The sequence below is a fragment of the Solanum dulcamara genome, chromosome 4 (genome assembly GCF_947179165.1).
Source record: "Solanum dulcamara chromosome 4, daSolDulc1.2, whole genome shotgun sequence".
Lineage (NCBI taxonomy): Eukaryota > Viridiplantae > Streptophyta > Magnoliopsida > Solanales > Solanaceae > Solanum > Solanum dulcamara.
Window position 1 is genome coordinate 48,360,526 of NC_077240.1, and position 12,747 is coordinate 48,373,272.

Below are 12,747 nucleotides of genomic sequence, written 5' to 3' on the forward strand. Positions count from 1 at the left end.
ATTCGTGTAGTGGAAAATTTTCCCGTTCCAAGATATACCACAAGAAGAGTCTTTGGGCTATCAAGAAGAATAACGACACTTTACCTGTTCACTCAAAAAAGCCCATTGTAGCTCCATCATCTCATGAAACCCCCAAAATTCTAACCCAACGATGACGTGAAGAAACCCCCTGATAACCAACACAAATCAAAATCCACAAAGCTTAGGTCAAGTAACACCTATGCTGGGAGGTTTAAAAGTAAAATAGTTATGTTTTTTCTTTGCAATTCGTTAATGCTTTTCTACTTGTTTGTTTTATTTCAGAATTGAATCAATAAGATAATGTTTTGATAGAAATTGAACATACTATAATAACTATTTGTTTTGGTGCCTCTTGTTTTCTATTTAAGCTTAATGGGTGTGAAGAAGAGACGTGGGTAGGGTGTAAGGAGAATTTTGATTTTTTTAATTTTTATAATTATCTGACACGCATATTTTTATTTTTTATTTTAAAATTATTTTTCCCCATTAATTTTAGGATAAATAAATTTACTTTTAAATAGTAAAAATATATAATAAATTATCATAATAATTTAAGTCCATAACTAATTTTTTAGAACAAATTTAAGGGAATGTATGCCTTTTCCTTAAAATATTTATCTTACAAACTGCACCAGTCTAACAGGCTTGCCAGCAAAAGAACAAACAAAACTTTACGCTACTCATCACACATCAAGTTTGTATTTAGGGCAAACCTTGGAGCGTTTCCGCCCAAGGACAGTGTAACGCACTCAATAACCAGCTAAACAGATTCGTTCAGCGTTTCCTGTAGAATCTTCAATGTCAGCTTCCATCCAATTGGACGAAGAGATTGAAGGAGACCAAATTGGCTCCAAAAATTATCGTTTTTCCAAAATCGGAACACCGGTCCCTATAAAATCCGGCGAAGATTCTTCGTTTGATCTCGAAAATGAATGTCCTCTGCAACCTTTAGTTGTCTCTGAACGCTTTCGCCTTCTCTTCGCTGCTCACTCCAATGGTCAGTAGCTATTGTCTTTTCACATGCCTTTTCTTTGTAACTTGATGTTCGGCACCTTGAGTATTCCGGAGAATACTAAAGAGCTGAGAAGAATTAGTCATCAGTTTTGTTGAATTTTGTTTATTTGGCAGGGTTTTGTGTTGCGAGAACAAAGGAGGTTATGTCATCTGCGGAGGAGATTAAAGAGAAAGGTAGTGGTCCATCTATACAGGAATTGAGCGTTGTGGATGTTACTATTGGAAAAGTCTCGCTACTTGCATTGTCTGGTGATGACTCCTTGCTTGCCGCTTGTGTTGGCAATACAATCCATTTCTTCCCTGTTAGAGCCCTTCTTTACAAGGTATTTTAATTTGCATTGAAACTATAACTTTCCATGGAACACATGGTCTTGCAACATCAAAACTTTGTGTTTGACTACAATCTGCCGGCCTTGCCTAATTATGTATGGCATTCCTAGCTAAATGCCGCTAGGTATTTGGTCAGTGTATTCCAATATGTGTTTCTTGGCTGCAATTAATTTGAATTCATTTTAGTTTCAAGTTAAAAAGGCATTGATGTATAAATATCAGCTCTATGCGTCACTATCAATTTAGCAGTAATGAAAATTTAATGCCCTTCATTCTTGTTTGTATTGCTAATTAATAGGACCAAACACCAGCCTTTTCTCATTCTCTCAACGATTCAAGTATCATCAAGGATATGCAATGGGCTAAAAAGGCAGAAAAGGTTTATGTTGTTCTCTCAAGTGATGGGAAGTTGTATAGCGGGATTGGTCAAAGTCCCATTAAAGAAGTTATGGACGATGCTGATGCTGGTATGTTTCCTTTATCCCTATTCCTCTTGATTATATTGAGGGCCTTGCTATCTGTGTTGTGTGGTATCTTTTGCTTAGCTTTTTCCATAAAAGGTTCAGGAACTGTCAAGGTCTCTAGTAAATTGAAATAATACTATTTGAGTAAGTTTCCAATTTAGAAATTTCTTAGAATTGATTTAGCAAAAAAAAAAAAAATTTTCTTAGAATTGATTAAACTTTTTTGATCCAAAGTATTCACGCGGGCTTCTGATCTCGATGAAGGCATAAAGCTACTCAGCATCTATGAGTATTTTATTTGCAAAATTTACACCAATTGTTGCGTTGGTTGATAGTATACGGAAGCACGTATGAGTGTGTTCCCCTTAGTTCTATGAGTATACTGAAGCACATTAGAGTATGTTCCCCTTAGCTATGTAGGGATTGAGGAGCTATGAACTCCCTGAAAACATTTACATCATTTATAGACTTCAATTATTCCAAGAACCTTAAGTTTGTAAGCAGAACTTGACTGATTTGATCCCTCTTTACTAGATCAAATATTAATGGGTTGGGTGTTTTGCTCTTGTCAGATGCTTCTTCTACTTTTTCCCTGCTGCGGCTTGATCATTCTGGACTTAGGGCCAAGCATTACGAGATCAGGACATGTTCATTTTTTTAACACGACATAGAACTTTTCGTTGTACTTCTCTTCCCTAACTTGTCCCTCTTTCTTTCGATACCTTACCAAGTCCTTGTGAATAAATTTGATGAGAAAAATTTCACATATATTCATCTGGTTTTAGGAAGCCTCCACAAATGTCTTTATGGCCTTTGACTGGATTCAACCATAAATGGAGAGGAAAACCCGATAGTTAAGCCATATGCATTGTTTGAGTTCCTTATAATGACATGCAATTAACAGTAATCACCAATCTAGAAAAAGTTCTAGACACTTCCGATATCATTTTAGACATTTTTTTGCTTCAGCTCTATATTGAAGCTCAAATGGGAAATACATAGTTCATATTTGTCATCTTAGTAGGTGTAGGGTTGCTTATTGAATAGATCGGGCGGATAATTATGCTCAACGGTTTGACTTATTGGATATCGGCTTTTATAAATATTTATCTGCTAGCCAACCAATAAGCTATCAGTTGGTTTGGTATCAAATTAGTAATTAACGGGGGGTTATCGGGAGGTGTATTGGCTCAATCGTTTTGATGCTCCCTTCTTTCACTTTCACTCACCAATATACTGATATTCCATCAAATAATATAATTTTTCTAGCCTTACTTAAGCCGGTAATTCTATAATTGTAAATTACAGTGAGAAATATATGAAAATCTAAATTTTGGGGTGCATGCTATTTAACAAATATAATTATCCAATAAGAAAGTTGAGTAATCCACCCCCGCATCAGTAAACTGTTAACTATAAAAATTTACTTCGTTCACCAACCATTAATTGATAATCCAATATTTATATGCCAATAAGCCAATAAGCCAATTTTGCGGTTGGTTTCTTGATTACGGTTCGATTTTGAACAACCTAGGTGTTTGGACATAAGATTTGAGATCCTAATTTCAAGTTTTGATTTGAAATCAACGTTTGTTTACGAAATCTGCATAAAATTTGAACTTCAATTTCAAGTTGTGGTTTCAAATCCCAAATTCTCCAAAAAGTAGGATTTCAAATTTTAAATTGTTATTTCAATTATTTTTAAATCTAAAACTTGAACTATAAGTTTATATTTTGTAAAAAAGATCCATCATTTTAAAGTTTGCAAAAAAAACAAAAACTAATGCTTGACATGGACCAAAACAGAGTATTTGGAGTGCAAATTCAGTGGTGTGGTAGATGAAGCAGAGGCAGAAGTGAGACTTGCCACACAACCTATTTTTACAAGAGATAGTTTTAAGTATCTTGGGTCCGTAAGGATAGTGGGGACATCGATAGTGATGTCACACATCGCATTGGGGTGGCTTGGATGATATGGAGGCATGCGTCTAGAGTCTTGTACTATAAGAAGGTACCGCCCAAACTTAAAGGAAATTTTACATAGTGGTGGTTAGACCGTCCCTATTGTATGGAGTGGAGTACTGGCCAGTCAAGAGCTCTCATGTTCAAAAGATGCATGTTACGGAGATGAGGATGCTGAGATAGATGTGTGGTTATACTAAGAGCGATAGGATTAGGAATGAGGTTATTTGGGAGAAGGTAAGAGTGGTCCTTGTGGCAGATAAGATGAGGGAAGCAAGACTGAGATGGTTTGGACATGTGCGAAGGAGGTGCATTGACGCCCCAGTGAGGAGGTGCTAGAGGATGGTTGTATGGGGGAATCAGAGGGATAGAGGTAGGCCGAAGAAGTATTGGAGAGAGGTGATTAGACAAGATTTAGCGCAACTCTATATTACCGAGGACTTGACCCTAGATAGGAAGGAGTGGAGGACGCGTATTAGGATAGAAGGTTAGTAGGGGGAGGGATTAATTGAGGATCAGCATATTGTGTTGTGTATCGTGTCTCTATTATCGTACTGTTTTGCTGTTAGTGTTGTTTCTCCATTATAGACTTTCATATTCATTGCTATGTTGTCTTTATTGTTTCTTAATCTTTTACTTGGGTTTGAGGCACTTGGGCTGAGGGTCTTTCGGAAACAGCCTCTCGACCTCCTCGAGGTAGTGGTAAGGTGTGCGTACACTCTACCCTCCCCAAACCCACTTTAATGAACACTCTAATGAACCTTTCGTATATGCTGAAACATTGTAGTGTGTTGTACTCATATAGTTGATTGTGTTTTATCCATGAATGCATATTGTCATTCTTATGAAGTGCTAAAATGAGGATTTACGTATCAAGAGCATATTGTAGTTGTCAACCTTTGGTTTACTAACAAAATATCTTCTTCTTTCCGTTAGATCTCACTTTACTATGTCTTCTAGGTTCAATGAGTTCTCTGGCCTAAAAATAAGTTTCTTTTTTGTTTTTAACTCTAGTTGATTCAGTTGGTTTGCACTTCATGTCCCCACATCACTAGGTTTAGTTATCTTGTTGTAATTAAAATTCGTAACAGTGAAACTGTTTGATGATGGTCAGAAACTCTAGAGAGATTACTTCCTTTTCTCGGTAAATTATTTTCATAGGCGAAACAGATATATGACCCATAGATAGACAACTCCTAAAATGGCCAACTTTTCATTTTGACAGTGCCACTGAGATTATACACCTAAATCATGTCCAAAATGTGCCTGTTTAATGCCACATTGACAGCCATCCAAAAACCAAAGTGCATGTAATTTACACACAAATGACTTGACAAAGTGACGAATGAAATGAAGACATGATGACATTCGGGCCCGAAATAATTTTAAAAAAAATGGATTTTGAGGGAAAAAAAAGAAAATCTGTTTTTAATCTCCTCCATTCCATTTGTCTTCTCCGCCCGCCCTAATGGTTCCATCATCTCCACCGCACCCCACTCCACCTATTCTGGTCTTCTTTAAATGGAAGAGGCATCAATAGATTCTCAATGTTGGCTATAGATGGATTATATTGATTCCTTACTCTCCGGTCTAACCTTTTCGCTCTTCGACACACACCTCTTTATGATCTGCTCATGTCATCTAAATTTATGTCCATTAGAAAAGAATACTTCTTAACTCCTTTACCTGCAAACATGACTCTTTTATTGAGTCAAAGCACGTAATTTTTATTGATTAGTGACAATGAGATTCAATTTAGATTTTTTATTTTATTTTACCGTGTTGAAGAATTATGTAATTAGCTTGATCACACATTGACTAAGATTGAAGTGTCCAATAGGTAAATGCCTTAGTTGAGGTGTCTAAATGAAAAGTGGTGGCGACTTTAAGCGACCGTGTATGTGTTTGGCCCTTTTTATACTCCTTTGTCCCTATATATGTTCCATATATTCTTTTTTAGTTTGTCCCGAAAAAATGTTGTACTTTCTTATTTGGAAATAATTTAACTTTGAATTTCTCATTTTACCATCAATAAGATGATTATAGGCACACAAATGTCTATGACTTCATTTAAACACTAGTTTCATAAATCATTCTTTCGCTCTTGAACTTTGTACCCAGTCAGATACTGCCACATAAGTTGTGACGGGGAGGGAGCATCCTTTTTTTTTTTATGAAGCAGTAGCTTCTTTCACCTTTCTCTGTAGCTGTCAGACAGTATAGAGAAAGAATTATGAAGTGATTGATGGGTGTTTTTCTTTTTTCCTTTTAGGAGGCAGGGAATATGCTTGATAAGCTATAATTCTAAACTTTCAACAACTTCATGATTTTATTTACCAGTTAAATCTATTGAATTCTATGTGTGTTGAGCTTGTACTTATTTAGCTTCATTATGTTGTGTAGTTGGGTGGAGTCCGGATGGTGAGTTTATTGCCATAACAAGGAAGAATTTGGTTAACATTCTATCATCAAAGTTTGAAGAAAAGTTCAACATATCACTATCATTTAAGTCGCTGCTTGATGATTCTAATGTCAAATACATCATCAAAGGTATATTAGATTTTTATGCTTTTTTTTTGAAACTGCTAATGTGTATTCATCAGCATTAAGGGTAAGCTGGCCACATCCAAACGTGTGATTACATAGATAGCTAATTACAAAAAGCCTAGGAAATCCACTATCTGTATTTCATCTAACTATACATTGCTCTTTACACCGAAAACATAAAGTAGAGATACATTTTCCTTTGATCTTCTGAATGGAGTTTGATCTGTCTTTGAAGATTCTATCATTCCTCTCCTTCCATATAGTCCACCATATGCAAGCTGGGACAGTTTTCCACCATCTCTTTTGGCTTTTGCTCCCTCCCCTTCAACTCAATAGATGAGCTGTGCGCTCTGGCATTGTCCAGCTTTCCCCAGCCAAGGTGATGAATAAGGACCAGACCTCGGAGGTTACCTTGTAGTGGAGGAAAAGGTGGCTGTTTGTTTCAATAGTCTCCATACAAAGAGGGCATATGGAAGCTAAGTGAAATTTTCTTTTTTGTAAAGCTTCATGGGTAAGACATGCCTTCCTTACTACCAACCAGAAGAAACATTTCACCTTATTAGGCGCCATACTTCTCCAAATAGCTTTCCAGGGACCTTTGCCTCTTCCTGTCAGCTCTGAAAGGCCCCTCCTGTAGACTCTGTTGACTGAGAATTTGCCACGCCCATGCTTGGTATAACATCTCCTAGAGCCTCGCCTTTCTAACACTGTTTAAACTGACTAGATTTTCAAAATGGTTTAAAAGCTCCTGCTTCTTAGGTTTTAAATATAGTTCAAAATTGCATCTAATGAGTAGTTTTATTTTTCTTGGTTGTTTCTAATGAATTTCTGCCGATTCAGCATCAGTTAGTCAACTTTTCGTATCCATTAACCTATATTTAGATGTATTATACTTCAACTGACTGTCGTTTGAATTAGTGGATGCTGTCAGATGGATTCGTCCTGATTGTATTATAATTGGATGTCTTCAAGTTAATGATGACGATGAGGAGGAGGAAAATTATGTGGTGCAAGTCATCACAAGTGAGAACGGAACAATAACTAACGTAAGTGGATAATTTGAATTGCAGAGAATCTAATTGGTGTTACTGTTGTATTTCATTGTTCATATTTTGATGTATGTTCTTTAGTAGAAGAGTTTGTTATAGTATGTGTCTGACTTGGGGTATATTTTTAGAAATCCAAGGTGAGAGATTTGTCTAAATATATCATTTATGTAATCGGCTAGATGAGTACCTATAGGAAAAAGTAATTGGCTAGATGAGCTTTTTCCTATGAGGCCTGTTATAATGTCAACTTGGGGTGATACAGTGAAGTAGGCCTTCATGCAGTGTGTTTGCTGTTGTGGCTTCAGAGAGCTGAGCAAAGATGTCTTTTAGAGTAGGGCTTGTCCCATTTTATGCTCAACACTTGGGTTCTATTTTTCTTTATGCGTTTGATGTTGTTATTATATTTATTCTTTATCCGTATGCTGATGGAGTTTTATATAGTAAAATTGGGTAGTAATATCAGGTTAAAAAATTCTAATAGAGTCAAAAAAGATCTGATTTCTTCCCATTTGTCCAAGCCTTGTAGACAGAGTTACCCAGTATCTGCTCTGTTGGGAAGTAGTAGGTACCCTGTGAAATTAGTTGAGGTGCAAACTAGCTGGCTTAGACACCATGGTAATAAAAAAGGGGCAGTAATTCCATGACTAATTTGCTTTTGATATTGTACTTGTCCTCCTCTATCAATCCACAACACTTCATTTTATATTAAATTGAGCAATTTGAAGAGAATTGTGAGCATTACAGAGCTTTCCAAATTTTTCTGAAGATATCTAGGTTATACGTTATGTTAATTTTCAAACATGAAATAGCCTTTTCTATACTAAACATTAGTTGTCCTAGAAAATCTTGGCACAGCTGCAGCCTTTTCCTGGCATGATTTCAAGTTCAGATATGTCCATTGGTAGATGCTCTTTGGAATGGAAAGGTTACAACCATGTTGGACCATGCTCACCTAAACTCTAGTTTATGATCATTCATCATGAGTTTCCTTGTTTGTTGTATTGCCCATCTATACTGAGACGGTGCTTAAAAACAAAAAGGTTCTCAACCAAACTATTTGACTAATGAAGCAATTACAAAGATATATAGGAAGCTAAAGCAGGATTCCAAACACCCCTCTACTTAAAGAAGATACATAAGAAATAGAACACACAAAGCTCTTAGTTCTTTAGAAGAGCAAGAGAGTTCACATACAGACACAATGGGGATGGATCTGCAGCATCTTAGGTTCGAAGATCAGATACTAGGTGATGACCTTGACAATGGAGACCATGTGATGTTGATGCTCTCCACCCTCAAGTGCTACTGTAGTTGATGGAAAATAACCCAGAGAGAGTTTTTTTTTTGAAAGCAGTAACTTTGTATTATATCAGGGATCAAAACAGTACTTGGGTAGTACCCCAGAGAGAGTTAATAAATTAGATTTGTTTCCTTAAGGCAAAAACACATATCTCGATCTGGTAACAATTTTTCTGGGGGTGTATTTTAGTGTTGAGATTTGTTTACTTTAGGCTTTCACTGAATTGTTAGAATGATTTCTTATGCTTGTACCACAGGCAATTTAGTACATGCTTACTTGTTTCTTCCTTTTTTGGTTAAGTTATTTTTACCCTTTGCAGCCTTCAGCTAAGCCAGTTGTAAGGTCCTTCATGGATGTATTTCTTGACTTCCGTTATGATGCAGTTCCTTCATTTAGTGGACCTCATCTCTTCTCGAGCTATTTGGATCAACAGTACGTATCGTTACTTTTCCTTTATGATAGGTTTTCTGCATGTGGATTTAATTGAAGTGTCTTTCAAATTTTTAAAGAACTAAGTCCTATTACTTGATTTAGATGACCGTCTTTTGCACTATTTTATTTCACCAACATGTTCAGGAGATGTTACAAGAACTCTGCACAAATGAGCACTACGCAAGAATGTTAGAGTCTCTAAGAAACTGCTACAATCATCTACCATGTACTGCTCAAAATTATAGAACAGAACTCTTAATTCTCTCATTTGAACTGATATACCCACTGTCAGCTCAGAAAGGCTCTCCTATTTTGCTGTCTCAAAACTGCATGAGGAAAGATTCTGTCAACTTTCTTTTCCATGCTGTGGTTACTTTACCCACCCTTCTAGTTCATCACCATTCCACTTTCATGTTCCCCTATTCCACTACGTTTACTCCTTCATGCCAAATCTCCACAACCACTTCCCCAACGAGGAGGTGAACATTCTAGTATCACTGACATACTTGTCAATAGGGGCGGGCATTCGATACTTCGATTTTCGATTTTTTCGATTGTATATATCAAATACCAGACCGTCTTGTGTTTGGTCTGGTGCTTCAAGGGCATTTTCAGTTTGAGCCTGATGGTAAATAACCTTGCCATAAGATATTCACATATTGTTAAAATTCCCCTCCATGTAAATTTAAATCTTACACAATTATATAAAAAATCTCGTGTTGTGTTTTTTTAAGCATTTGCTCCACTGTAGGGCAGTCTAATTCATATTTTACTGTTTTAAACAAATTGAGGAGAAGAGAACTAGGTGGTCAATATAAATACACAAAACATCTTCTAGAATACACATTAGAGACTTTACATAGGCACAATATGTAACTAAACTAACAAAAAACCACACTAACTGTTGACTAACATTAAACTAGTCTTTCTAAACCAAGATGTCATATATGCATGAAAAGAGTTCATAATTTGTATTTACTGTAACAACAAACCAAGCTTTTAAGTTTTTCCTAAAAAGGGTGAAGAAGGCTCAGAAAATAGAAGAAAGATGCACTGAAGAAGAATTATGAACGCTCCAATCTAAGAAATCAGGAATTAGACTTGACGAGTTGAGGTTGGGTTTACCAGATATAGGACTCAAACTTATCTATATTATTAAGGAGGAACCTATCGGTAGCCCCCTTAAAGTTGGTGCTAACTTTTACTTAGACACCTCAAGTAGGCCTTGTCCATTTTAAATACTCGTAGTAGGGCCCTAGGCTGTGTCATTTTGACACTTTTTTGACAATCAACAAAAAAAAATTTGAGAGTGTAATACACTTTCTGATGACGTGACAGTGACAAGCAACTAATTAAATGATTACATGTGACATTGTCAGTAAAAGAAAAAAGAAAAAACTATTTTAATAAACAAAATAAAAATAATGTTATAAAATTAGTCCCCCCCCATACCTCTAAACTCTCTCTATCTCTTCTAGAAAAATTCATTTGACAAATAAGTACAAATCTTTAACATAAAAAATTGACAAATCATTGGATACAAAGAATTGGTGTTTTCATCTAATAATAAAAAAGATGTATTGGCTTAGAAATGGAATCTTGACAATATTTAAGTGTGAATTCACCATCTTTCTTTCCCTTTACATCTTTTTCCTCATTCCCACTTAAAAATTGTGTTTTTTTTACTAATCTATTTTCCCCCTGTTTTAGTGTTGTTTTGTGGGAAGAAAGGGGGGGGGGGGAGAGAGAGAGAAAGTATAAAATGTGGGTTTTGGTATCCATTTGTTCCGGCGAAAAAGGTGGAGGGCAGTGATGGTAGATCTGGAAAAACAAGAAAATGAAAAAGAAGACCAAAAAAAAAAGAACTTTGGCTTTAGAAAAGTTTTGAATCGAAAAATACGACCTCCATTGGAGGAGTTTAAGCTTGGGAAAATGGTGGGAGTTGGTGGCTTGAGAAATGGAGAAGAAGAGAAAAATAAAATAAAACTTTGCTAAATATAAGCCTCTCACGCGCCATTAATGAGTTATGACACTCACTATGTCATGTCAGCAGAAAGTGTCAAAATGACACAATGGGGCCCTACTACTGGTGTTTAAAATGGACAAGGTCTACTTGAAGTAATTAAGTTAAAGTTGGTACCAACTTTAAGGGGCTGCCGATGGGTTATCTCTCTATCTATCTAATTTGAATGTTAAATTACTATAATACCCCCAAATTAAAACACCCAATTTAGTATATCTTCTATATTTTATATTATATTTATATTTATATTATATTATATTCAAAGCAAACACCTTTTCACATTGAAGGGTTGTGACTTTTTCGAAGAGTCGTGACTTTTTCGAAGAGTCGTAATCTTTTTGAAGATTAGGACTTTTCTGAATGGTTGTGCCTTTTCTAATAAGGCACAATAAGCATTTGTTCACAGTACCCTTTTGTTGATTATAAGTAGAGGGGTTTTCTCACATTTTTGAACTATGATTTTTTTAAGTTTTCTATTCTTCTTAAAATACCCAATTTAGTATATCTTTAATATCTTATATTATATTTATTTACTTATGCATATTATATTATATTAAGAGCAAACACCTTTTCACATTAAAGGGTAGTGATTTTACGAAGGGTTATGACTAGCTTGTTCATACTATCCTTTGTTGGCTATAAATAGAGCGGTTCCCTCACATTTTAAAACTATGAATTTTCTAAGTTTTAGATTCTTTTTCTTCTTAAAACACTCAATTTAGTATATCTTCTATATTTTATATTATATTTATTTATTTATTATTATATTATATTCAAAGCAGACACTTTTTCATATTGAAGGGTTGTGACTTTTCCAAAGAGCAGTGACTTTTTCGATGAGTTGTGACTTTTCCGAAGGGTTGTGACCTTTCTAAAGAATTGTGACTTTTTTGATTAGGCACAATAAATACCTGTTCATATTACCCTTTGTTGGTTATAAATGAAGGGGTTTCCTCACATTTTTGAACCACGAATTTTCTAAATTCAGTGGAATTTGAATACCATTAACTTGAATATTAAATTACTATGATACCCCCAACTAAAAACACTCAATTTAGTATATCTTGTATATTTATTTATATTTTTTATATTATATTAAAAGTAGAAACTTTAACAATACAATAATAACTAAGCAATGATTTGTAGGGAAGAGAGGAGAAGGTATATCTAAGAGATTTTAAGACTGACTGTTTTATTTTTACATATCACAATAAATTTTAAAATGAGAAAAAAGCCAAAAAAAGAAGAAAAAAGAAAAATGTAATTAGAGGCCATAGAGAGGTGCCTCATCACCTTATTTATGTCTATCTTTATATTACAAATGGATATAAATATTTTTGGATATTGATTTCAAAACTTTCAGTATGCATGCGGTTAATAATTAATCATGAGAAAATTTACATCCATTATTCATAGGAACTTATACTTTATTATTTCATTTATAATCGTTCACTTAAATTTTTTGGATTAATAATATTGACATTATTTTAAAAAATAGTGTACTACATGGTTTGGCATTCACGTGCAACGCACGTGCGTCAGAACGAGTTAATCTAAAAGTGGAAAACCCTATATTAAAAAGTTGAAAGACCAAAATACCCTACT

The 12,747-nt window shown here is 35.1% G+C and overlaps 1 protein-coding gene across 4 annotated transcripts in view; it reads left to right on the forward strand.

The window, feature by feature from the left end:
• The first annotated feature begins 667 nt into the window (after positions 1 to 667).
• The window catches only part of LOC129887415 (nuclear pore complex protein NUP214), a 41,937-nt gene continuing 29,857 nt past the window's right edge, over positions 668 to 12,747 (forward strand). For all 4 annotated transcript variants that reach the window (XM_055962506.1, XM_055962507.1, XM_055962508.1 and 1 more), the window contains exons 1-6: positions 668 to 1,018; positions 1,150 to 1,358; positions 1,664 to 1,832; positions 6,195 to 6,341; positions 7,257 to 7,384; positions 9,007 to 9,119. In XM_055962506.1, the coding sequence (XP_055818481.1) occupies positions 820 to 1,018; positions 1,150 to 1,358; positions 1,664 to 1,832; positions 6,195 to 6,341; positions 7,257 to 7,384; positions 9,007 to 9,119 (965 nt within the window). In that variant the 5' untranslated portion in view covers positions 668 to 819. The remainder of the gene's footprint in view (positions 1,019 to 1,149; positions 1,359 to 1,663; positions 1,833 to 6,194; positions 6,342 to 7,256; positions 7,385 to 9,006; positions 9,120 to 12,747) is intronic.